This window comes from Mus pahari, chromosome 22 (genome assembly GCF_900095145.1).
Source record: "Mus pahari chromosome 22, PAHARI_EIJ_v1.1, whole genome shotgun sequence".
NCBI lineage: Eukaryota > Metazoa > Chordata > Mammalia > Rodentia > Muridae > Mus > Mus pahari.
Window position 1 is genome coordinate 5,845,387 of NC_034611.1, and position 11,680 is coordinate 5,857,066.

At 40.5% G+C, this 11,680-nt stretch overlaps 1 protein-coding gene across 1 annotated transcript in view; it reads right to left on the reverse strand.

Annotated features, from left to right (window-relative positions):
• The window catches only part of LOC115062985 (uncharacterized protein C8orf34 homolog), a 76,888-nt gene extending 65,818 nt beyond the window's left edge, over positions 1 to 11,070 (reverse strand). The window contains exons 1-2 of the mRNA XM_029533449.1: positions 10,984 to 11,070; positions 9,055 to 9,230 (exon numbers count right to left, since the gene is read on the reverse strand). Coding sequence (XP_029389309.1) covers positions 9,055 to 9,230; positions 10,984 to 11,070 — 263 coding nt within the window. The remainder of the gene's footprint in view (positions 1 to 9,054; positions 9,231 to 10,983) is intronic.
• Positions 11,071 to 11,680: the final 610 nt, after the last annotated feature.

Consider the following 11,680-nt stretch of genomic DNA (forward strand, 5'->3'; position numbering starts at 1 on the left):
CCACACAAAAGTAACTAATCCAACTTGGTTCTTTTTATTTTGCTAAAAAAAAAAAAAAAAAAAAAAAAAATAGAGGCCTATATTGATGTACTGATTTACTTTATCTTTCATTCATTTTTTTAATCACTGTTATAGATGTCCAACAAAACTAAAGTAGAAAAGATTTATTTTAGCTTACAGTTTCAGAATGCTCAACTCATGATTTCTTAGCCCTGTGTCACTGAGCATGCAAGTAAGAACCAACACAAGGGGGTTACTCATCTCATGTCAAAAGGAAGCAGAGAAAAAAGAATGATCATGCTGCATGGCCTCAGCTCTTTGATTCCTTCCTGGCTCCAAGACTAAGCCCAGTGCTATCAATATTCAGGGTGGATTTTCCCTCCCAGTTAATCCTTTCTGGAAGCACTGTCATAGAGATATCTATAGAACTAATGTTCGCAATGACTCTAAAGCCAGGCAAGCTGACAGTTAACACAAAACACCACACCTGATCATCGCAGAGGCACTGAGGATCTTGTCTTCTGCTTGCCCTGAATCCTTCCTCCAGGGTCCTGACTAGGGTCTTTTGGCACACTCCTCCCTTCCTCCATGGTCCTGACTAGGGTCTTTTGGCAGACTCCTCCCTTCCTCCAGGGTCCTGACTAGGGTCTTTTGGCAGACTCCTCCCTTCCTTCAGGGTCCTGACGAGGGTCTTTTGGCAGACTCCTCCCTTCCTCCAGGGTCCTGACTAGGGTCTTTTGGCAGACTCCTCCCTTCCTCCAGGGTCCTGACTAGGGTCTGTCTATTGACTTCCTCCAGGCACTGCACATTCCTGTAGTTTCAACTGAAGGAGCACAGGACATACAATCCAAAAAATATGCTATATACTATTTGTCAACTGCATATATTATGTTGACTTAAAGGCTTTGAGAAACAGAAATTGCAATGGGAGCCAATGGGAGTTAATATTGATTGTCAGCTTGACAAGATCTTGAATCATCATCAATCATGCCAAGCATCTGGCATGTCTATAAAGGATTGTCTAGGTTAGGTTAATTTAGCTATTTAGTCCTGAAATGAATGGAGTGCTTTAAAGTTAAAACTAGTCCTAAGACGAGCTTTCATGTCTCTTTACTTCCTGACTATGGTTACTTCGTGACCAGCTGCCTCACATTGTTCCAGTTATGACTTCTTCGCCAGGATGGACTCAAGCTCTGAGCACAATAAACTTTTCCTTCCTTACATTGCTTTTGTTAAGTATTTTGTCACAGATGCAAGAAAAGGAACAAATACAGAAAATATCTTCCCTTAGCTGCTTACAGACAGATCCTCCAAAATGATCTCAGTTTCCTTCCACTGGGGAAGGTGAATTCTATTTATCCTATAGCAAAGCATGCTAGAATATTTGTGGGGGCCCACTAGAGGGAAGCATACACAGGTAACTTTTACGGTTTCTGTGATTCCTCTTTCCAAAAGGCTGCTTCTCTCTCCAGTTACCTGCATCTCTCCTTTTTCCTCCCTGATGAAGATGGTATGGAAGCTTCCTACCATACCATTTGGGCTCTTTCATTTTCATTTCTGTGATTTCATTAATACATGTGTACCTTTCCTTCCTCTGGCCATGAGTAGCCTGTTGTCTAATTCGTACACTAAATGATCAAATACTCCAATGACAAAGGAAAACTTATCTTCCTTATTGCACACAGCATTTCTATAAACCAAATGTTATGAAGGAGTGAGGCTGACCCAGTAAACAAAGGCACTCTGCAGTATGTCTGTGGGCCTTAAGGATCAAGAGGAACTCCTGTTATTATGAATAAGGCCCAATGTTATTAGTTGTATTGATTTTTGAGAGAACATAGTTTTATATAATCTTGGTAACTGTCTAGGATGTGTTCAAATATTTTCATGCTAGTGAAGGTTGATACCTTCACTATGTTACAGATGTTGATACCTAAACCCTACATGAAGCTATATGAAGGTATGAAAATATAGGAATTCAGGGAGGTAGTTATATCATGAGTTTATAGACCCCATGTATGGGGTTAATGCCATACTAGAAGATATTCCAGGTATAACACGCTGAATGCAAGGCCTTAGGTTTGGACACCAGCACTGTAGAGGAGGAGGAGAAAGAAAAAGTGGAGGAGAACAAGGAAGAGGAGGAGGAGGAGGAGGAGGAGGAGGAGGAGGAGGAGGAGGAGGAGGAGGAGGAGGAGGAGGAGGAGGAGGAGGAGGAGGAGGAGGAGGAGGAGGAGACTCATCTCTTAGGTGGCTAAACATTAGCTGACTTGGAGGTAATGGAAGATAGACTGCTTGAAATCAGCCCTGTTTCTTACTCCTGTGACTCTAGTTACATACTAATTTCAGAGTGCAGGGGAGGTAGGTATCACAATTGCCTGAGAATCTCTAACACCATGGAGAAGGAGGCTAAAAGCATTACAATTACCCCCCAACATTAGGACACAATTCCACACTAAAGGACAAAGATGGAGTACAAGGGCTTTGCTGAAGCTCACTGCTCAGGAGGAGGTTTTTATAGAGACTGTCTTAGTTAGGGTTTCCATTGCTGTGAATAAACACCATGACAACAGCAACTCTTATAAAGAGTTTAATTGGGGATGGCTTTCAGTTTTACAGGTTCAGTCCATTACTGTCATAGTGAGAAAGAAGCATGGCAACATTTAGGCCAAATGATGCTGGATATGGAGCTGACAGGTCTACATCTCAATCCACAAGCAGCTAGCAGGAGACTGTCCACACTGGGTATAACTTGAGCTTTGGAGACCTCAAAGCCCGCACCCACAGAACATACTTCCTTCAGCAAGAGTACACGACCTCATAGTGCCACTCCCTATGTAATTAACTATGTAATTGGCCTATGGGGGACAACTACATTCAAACTACCACAGATAAATTCTAAATTTTTCCTTGATCTTTTCATGTGCTCTGATCCTTATAATTTTGGTTTTTAAAAGACGGATCTGAGAAATAACTCAAGTCCTCAATAGAGACTTGGTATTCTAAACTGTTCCAAAGATTATAAGATTACAAATACATTCTATTGACTCTTCACTGAAGAGTCATCCAAATGGATCTATCAATCACTGGGTCAGAAAAGCATTGTACAGCAAAGTTGTTTATTCCAGAAACTTCATAAAACGGGATAGAATGAAGATATAATGAAAAGACAGGAGGATAACAATCTCCTCAATAAGATATGGGCATATATAGTGTAAAAGCTTCTCCCAAATCCAGTTGCTCAGAAATACTTACCACTACCTGAAAGCATAACTTTTCTTCTTGCCCTGTCCCCCTTCTATGTACTAGACAAAACCTAAATCTGTTTATCTTAACATTCCCTCTCTCTTTCATTTTCTCTATGTTTAGTTCTGCTCTATTCATAATAACCAGAAAGTTACAACCTCAATGTCCCTCAATAGGAGACTGAATAAAGAAAATGTAGTACATTTTCACAATGGTGTATTACTTGGTTATTTAAAAAATAAAAATAAAAACTCATATTTTCAGGTAAAGGCCTAGAACTAGGGGGAAAAAAATCACTCTGATTGAAGTAGCCCAGACCCAGGAAGACAGATATGGTATGTATTGGTTTATATGTGGATCTTGGCTGTTAAGTCAATGTTAACCAAGTTACAATCCATAGAACCACAGAGAGCAGGCATAGGGTCAGGGACTAGGGAGACAGTGTTAGAAGAGGGAAATGGAATTGTTAGTTACAGTTGGGTGAGCGGGTCTGAAATGGAAGGACAAAGGCAAGACAGAAAGGGGAATAAGGGAGGAAAGAGAAAAGTTAAATTAAGGGCTGTTTGAGGGATAGTATAGAAACTTAATAGAGTAGAACTTTCTCAAAATATATACGTATATTGAACATACATGTATATGTATATACACATATACATACATACATACATACATACATACATACATACATACATACATAAAATGACCAAATAATGGGACAGAGTCCCAGTTGGACAGTTCTATTCATCAAATGAAGGTTCTAGTACTAGGATTGGGTTACATCTAATTAACTTGTTGGTCAAAAGGGGCCCCATGGATTCCCCAAACAACCCAGGCTGTTCCCAGGATTATAGTCTATGCTCACCACAAATCCATAAGTCCCCACTGCTGAAGATAGCACCTATAGAACTCATTGAACATGGAGAAATCTAGCCAATACCTACACAGAGCTTTTACTCTTAAGTCCTTGTGCCTTTGATTCAGGAAGGTATTTGGCAGTCTACCAAGAGAAACATGAATGCCAAGCCAGCTACAAACCATTTGATTCACAATGGTGTCCTACCTGCTAGGCAATGTTGACACAATGCTTGAGTAACCAAGCAATGTTTGATTTGAGTTAAGGCCCAGTCCAGAAGAATGAACCTATCACTGCTTTGTAACCAAAAAACAGAGACTATATAGCCCAGAGGCCTAAGAAAAAACCAAATGCTACTGTTCTAAATAAAATAAAATGACTCCTTGTGACATTCTACATTCTGCTATACTTTTAGATCAATTCCTGGTTCAGTCATCATCAAAGAAGTCTCTTCCTGCAGCAAATGGGAACAAATACACACAGCCAGACATTATGAAAAGAATGGGAGACCTTGGAGCACACAGCCTTAAATGGAATGTCTCCATCAAATCCCTTCCCTCAGGGCTCTGGGAGCCCCCATGGAAGAGAAGGCAGAAAGAATATAAAAGCCCAGGGATGGAGAACAGCAGGAGAACAAAGGCCCTCTAAATTAACAGAGAAAAGCTCTAATGAACTCACAAAGACTGAAGTAACAAGCATGGGTACTACAGGGTTCTAACCCAGGTCCTCTGTGTATATATTATAGCTTCCAGTTTGGTGAGTTTATGGGAAGGCTGAGTGTGTGGACAAGTGAGTTTCTGTTTCAGGTGCTTTCTCTTGGGCTCTTTTCCTTCTGTTTTGCTCAGTTCTGATCTGTTAGTTTTTGTTTTATCTTTATCTTTTTTGTTTGTTTGTTTGTTTGTTTGTTTGTTGTATTTTGTTATTATTGTTCTTTACCAATGAGAGAGGGAAAGGGAGTGAATCCAGATCGGAGGGGAGAGGAGGAACTTGGAGGAGTGAAGAGTGCTACATTCTTTCCGGTAGTGACAAGCACCAACAGGCCCCAAAAACCTGGGTGCTGTCCTGAGGCAAAAAGTTCAAGGAAACTCAGTCTCCTGGAATGGTGGCATTTTGTATAATGAATGCTCCAATGTCCTTGCTTTAGTTGGAAAACAGATCCATGTGCTTTCCCTTAATACATAGCCATATCAGATTCTGGGTAGTCAGTCCTTGAGCTGACCCTTGGGTCTAGGCAGCTAGTCACTGCCCTACATAGGAATTTATCACTCTAGGAAGAACGAAGTTTGTGATCTAAAAAGGAACCAGGGTAGATACTTAGAACCATAGGTAGCTGAGTTACACCCATACACTATCATTACAATGGCCTAAGGGGAAGGTGGACTATAGGATCTTTGGCAAGGACATGAAGCCCTTGCCCCCAGCTACTGAGTTTGAACTGTCTTTAGGTGGAGCTGTTTTTGATCCCAGTTGTTAACATTGTATGTTATCCCAGTTGTTTCCTGCCAGCCCTTCCAGGTTTGCATTCCTCTGTTTTGTGTACTTACTTCCCTATTTTCTTCTATATAAATAGTCTGATGCTCAATTTGACAATTTGCATTCAGATACCCCACTCTCTTGTGTCCGTGTCTGTTTGTCACCCCACATTCGCCCAATCCTCGCTCACCTGTAACCAGAGACTCATTCCCCGCAGATCAGGGACCCCAGAAAATTCCGTCTGCGGCAGAAGAGAAACTGTAATTGGGATGTTTTATGTCAGGGGAGGAAAATCTATTTTCAATAAATTTTAAAAGAAAGGAAGAAAGAAAGAAAAAAAGAAAAATGCCTCTGGTTGTCACAAAGTCTTAGCTAAAGAAAGAAAAAGCACTACAAAAACTCAGTAGCAGAGGAGTCTGTACCTAAAATGGACTGCTTTTCTCAGTGACCAATGAAGTTATTTATTTTATTTTAAGAAGTTATTTATTCAACTTGTGCCTCACTGTCCTTATCTATGAAGCTGGGACAGTAATATTAACTCAGAATTTCCTGAAAAATACAAGTTAAGATGTGTGATGTCCTTATACAATCATATAATAGATAATGCGGATACAAAATTATGACTACACACAAAAATATGAGACACACGAAAGACAGAAATATCCCAGTCTTTTGCAATTGGACCCTGACTGCTTGGAAACTGATCGAGTAGTTTGTGCTACTTCTGGGAACAGAAGAAAGAGGCTGGTTGGGAAGTGTGGGATGAGAACTCCAGAAAGAAGCCAGTCTGCTTCTCATCCTTGACAACCAGCTCTGTGTTGGCTAGACAGTGAAAATGTCTCTTCTATGAGCAACTCTGTCCTGGCCAGAGAAAAGAAATGCTAAAACTGTCTAGGGGAACTGCTTCATGTTCTAATTTCTTGTCTTTAGTCTTTATTCTCTTTTTACATAGGAAAAATGAGCACAGCAGCCTGGGAGCTGCATATGATCAGATATTTTTCTAGCCCATGAGAGTGTGCCCAGAACTCCACTCCACACCAGACACCATGGTAGAGAAATCATAAAGACATTCTTGGTGGAACAACTGGACCGACCAGGTCATTTCTGCACATCTCAAGCTAGTAAAACTTTATTAACTCCTAGATAGAATCTTTAGTGGTAGAAAACACAAATTAAATATTTGTCTTTTATGTCAAACATTGTAAATGATTCTTTTAGAATAAGAAGTTTAAATCTTTTTATCTCCCCAACCTTGTAAACCCTTTTTGCAAAAGTTTTAATTCCCCTGCCTTGTAAAACTTATTTACATGAAGTCCTTCCTGAAATCTCAGGTTTCAAGTGTTTTAATTTCTCTCTCTTTTTTTTTTTTTTTTTTTTTGGTGCTGAGTCTTTAAGACTAGCCAATCACAAAAGACTATGAGGTGGATCCCTAGCCAATAAGCAATGGAACTTCCTGTCTGTGGGTGCTTAACATTTGTACTTTTCCTTCTGTGAGGTGCTTCTGATAAGAAGTAAGCCTTATCCTTGTTGGGGTTTCTTCCTAAGAAACTTCAACTTTACTTCCAACAATGGCAGTTCTTTCTCAGAACCTACCCCATTGTGCATGAGTTCTGCTTGCTCCTTTCTCTCATGCTCTCACCTATACTACATTTTTTTCTGAAACTCACCTACCTTGTCTGTGAAATGTATTCTGTCACTTTGGGAGATGAAGAATTCAGAAGCCATTGCCACAAGATGGCTTTAGAGGACAAGGAATGTTTTGGATACTAGTATACCCTATACCTAATTATGCCCACATGAGGCAAGACTGTGTCTGTCTCAGGGACTTTTCTTTTGTCTTCCTTTTTCTCCTTCCAAGTGCCTTATGCAAACATTTAGGTTCTAGCCCCTATTTATGCATTCAGCTGAGTCCTGAATGGAGACATTTACTATCTAAAAGATAGTGAGGTGTCTGCTTCTTACTTTCCCACAAAAGACCCCACACAAAAGAGTCCTGAGTTAAGACTGAATAAGTTCTTAATTGTTATAATAGGCCTTCCATTTCTTCTCAGGGGGCATTTTTCTCTGAGAATTCACCCTCTATGTTTCTGTCTCCCATACAGCACATAGCCTTTATTAAAATGATTGTATTCATTCTGGCTTTGTAATTACTTCCATCTGCATTCTGTTCCTGACACATCAACAACCAGACATTACTTGGTTGAGTGTTTCTCAAATAAATTCAGTTACAGATTCACTTTAAATACAGATTGTGATTACAATCCAACTCTATAATTTTGAAAGTGGAATGATAAAGAGCTAAGTGTGTGCTTGGTGTTTTCTCAGCTTAATCTTTAATAGTTTAGCAAGATATCTGGACAGGTATTCCTCTCTAAGTGTACCCAACAGGCCTATAACAGTAAAGAAAAGCCAAGCATCAACTCAATCTAGCCAAACTCTCCTTATATAAACACACTACAAAGTTTAAGATGCCAAAGACCTCTTCCATAGATGACCTGTAATGACAGACAGGTCATTATATAAAAATTAATTGCTTTCTTCACAGTGCTAATAAAAATATGAAACCAAGCAGTCCACAGCCCAGGTGATGTTCCCACTCCTGTTTGCACTGTTTGCACGTTGCTCTATTGCTTGTCTTCAAACAACTTCCCCTGATTTTTTGAAGGATTTCCTTTCGGTTTTTCTAAGCCATCAACAATAAAAATAAAAATTCCAAAGGAGTAAAAAGCAAAGAGGAAAAGCTACAAGAATCTAATTTGATTTTTCTACCCTCACTCATTCCTTATTTCCAAGCAACTAATCCCCTCTCACGGAGCAAAATAGACCAGACACACAGAAAGGAGAAGAGGGAAAATTGGCCAGCTACGACCTTGTCCTTGCTAATCTGAGCCATTTACATAAGGGTTAGGAGGCTTGTTTTATCATTTAAACAGACTTAAAAGCCCTTTGCAAATGAGATTTAGTTCATACAAAAGAATGAATTGGTGGTATTTGGTGAGTTGCCTATAGCCCAGAACTGACTTGGCAGTAACCAAGCTGCTTCTTGAGCCACATGCAGTGGCAAAGATTGCTTCCAGCTGCCAAAACTGGGAAGCCTCAAGCTGATTAAATTCTTACCAGGAGGTGAACAGGATGAGGCCAGGCTAAAAAGCCAATCATACCAGAATTTGAACCATACCTGAGCAAACTCTTTTTAGAAAAGTGTTTTAAAGGTGGCTCTGAATGTTCAGAGCTTGCTGAACCTTCTCTTAAAAAAGGAAATGAAGAGCAGGCAGGGAAGAAACCGCAGAGAATAAAGGACTCAACACAATCTCAAGCTGAGAAGACAATCTAAACTTTTTGATTCATTGTTGGTCATAGTTGCATTGCCCACAAGGATAAACAATGTCAGAGCAAAAGTAATTAGGAAAACCATTTTCTTCCCAGAGTACCCTCTTTGCCTCAAAATCTTAGCTATACCACACACCAAGTGTAAGTTTTACCTGGCACACCTTGAACAGATGTTCAGTGTGACTTTGGCCTGTGGCTCGGCAGGGTGAGTAGGACGACCTTGGTTAAATTTGCTCCCCGAAAGTACCAGAGTGGTTACACCCTCCATCCTTAAGTCATCCAGATCTTCTGAAACAACACAAACAGTGACCGAGAGAATTAACTCCTGCTGAATGCAACAAAGAACAATGTTTAATATACCTATCAGTAATTTGTGAAGTAAACTTTTTATATTCTTTCAAAAAACCAACCAAAACAAAACAAAACAAAACAATAAACAAACAAACCTTATGTGTAAATTATATTTTCCAATTTTCTCTAGTGAAAACAGCTACAACTATATACATCCACCTACAGTTTGAGGGGCTAGTCCACTCAGATAAAGCCAGATTTTGCCTATACCTAATAATCAGGATCAATGAGAAGCAACATTAGGTTTATTTCCTCCTCCTCCTCCTCCTCCTCCTCCTCCTTCTCCTCCCCTTCTTCCTCTTCTTCTGGTTTTTCAAGACAGAGGGAAGAGGTCAGCTCAGAGACTTAGGAAAATTCCACCGGATCCCAGAACATGAAGACCCTATCCCCTCCTGGAAAAGAGAGGTCATGGAGCACCAAGGTACCCCTCCCCTCCAGAAGGGAGAGCCTGATTACATTCCACAGGAAAACCACAGGGGGGGGCAACCATTGTCTCCCTTTCTACCCCCCTCCCACAGATAAGGGAAGCCCTTGCTACTTCATTCCCTAAGGACCAATCAGTTTAAAAGTCACACTAATCTTCCAATCACATTGTTGGGGTCAGGGAATAGAGGTCTGTTTTTCAGGGAAGAAAATCTTGTAAGTGGGTAAGGTAAGAAATCTTACTTAATTCTCCATGAATCTCTCCTAATACCCCCCACCAAAGGTCAACTAGCTTCCTGGTTCTCAGTCATTCTGAGCAGCCTGGATCTGCCATTTTCCTTCTCCCCCAACTCCCAACATGAGAGATAGCTTTGATAGTTTGATAACCAATACATTTTTGTTTCTACTGAGTGGTCTAACTCAGTGGTTTTGCTGCACCTTCACTTACAACAAACATGTGGAAGTGTCTCAGTAGCAACACAATTGATCCTGTACCTTTTGAAGCTATACTGTTGAAAAGATATGTTTTACAACCATTTTAACAAATTAATCCAAGTTTAAAAGGGACATAACATCAAAATGCCATGTGAATACATAACTCTAGACTCTGAGATTAGTACAGCTCTGCCTCTGTCTGTCAGTCTCAGTCTGTCTCTGTGTCTTTGTGTCTCTGTCTCTGTCTTTCTGTCTCTGTCTCTCTGTGTCTCTGTCTCTGTCTGTCTGTGTCTCTCTGTCTCTCCCTCTCCCTCCCCCCCTCCTTTCTTGGGTTAATACTTGCAACTGGTACAAGTATAAAGAATAAGTACCTGTAGATTGTTCAGCCAAGTGATGAAGTTAATACAAGGGACCACCGGAGCCCATTAGCCCCTAAGCCTGCATTGCAAAAACTATCTCCAATGAACAAACACAAACAAAGTGAAATTAACCAGACAAGGAAATTTCTTTTTGCAAAAAAAGGTAACCTGGGCTAGCAAGCACATCAGGGCACGAAGTTCACTTTGGTTCTTTTGGTTTTTTGGGTTTTTTTTTTTTTTTCTAACATTGGTAGCAAAGGCTGCTTTTTCCCTTCATGTGGGGACTGACCACACCATCATTCCCATCTGGCTAATTTTTAAAGAACCAGTTAAATGAAGGAAAGCAGGGCAGCAGGAGAAGAGAACAGTTGTTCCAGGCCAGAATGTTGGTGAGCAGAGCTTGGGGTTCACAAGTTTCACCAGGTGAGACAGATTAAAGATTTAAATTCCTTCACATAAAACTTTACAAGGTGAGAAGATTTATGGAATGTTGGCCTTTGGTGGGCTACTAACGTTTGATGTTAGAAAGCTCTTCTCACACAGGAAGACTTCAAGCATTGATGGAAACAAACCCAAAACACGCTTCCTCCCAGGATCCATGGCGACTTGACTGTGGTCAGCATACAAGCAGTCTCACTTGTCTATCCAGGATCTCTGTGATGGCTGTCACAGAGTCTAAGTCACCTGTGGCCCATCTCACAGATCACTTATTTACATACCCCGATTCCCTGCAATGTAAGAGCTAATTCCTCTCTAACTTTGTGAAAAGAGACCTTGAAAGGGGGTCTCTATTTGTCCTCGTCTCTCAGGACTGTAGTTCTCCCTTCAGTAGGGAGGGTTTTTTGGGTTCCTGGGCTTGGGGTTTGAGGAGACCATGACAAAGAGGAAAGAGAAGAAAATGGAGAGAGGAGAGATACCATGGATTAAGTGAGTTGTGAATACATGGCCATGAGTGCTGGCCAATTGGAGTTAAGAACAGCCCAGATGCAACATAGCAAGTTATAGCTTGGAGTTATTGATAAAGAAGTAGTGTCTCGTAGCTTAGAGGGTAGATATCTGCCAAGCTCTAGTGCTTATTAAGGCTTATTATAAATAAAAAGGTTGTGTGTCTTTTATGGTTGTGCGGCAGGGTAAAAACCCCAATTTGAGATCAAATAATAATTATAACACCTCTCTGTCAACCCTGAACTAAATCTCAGTTTCTGCTACT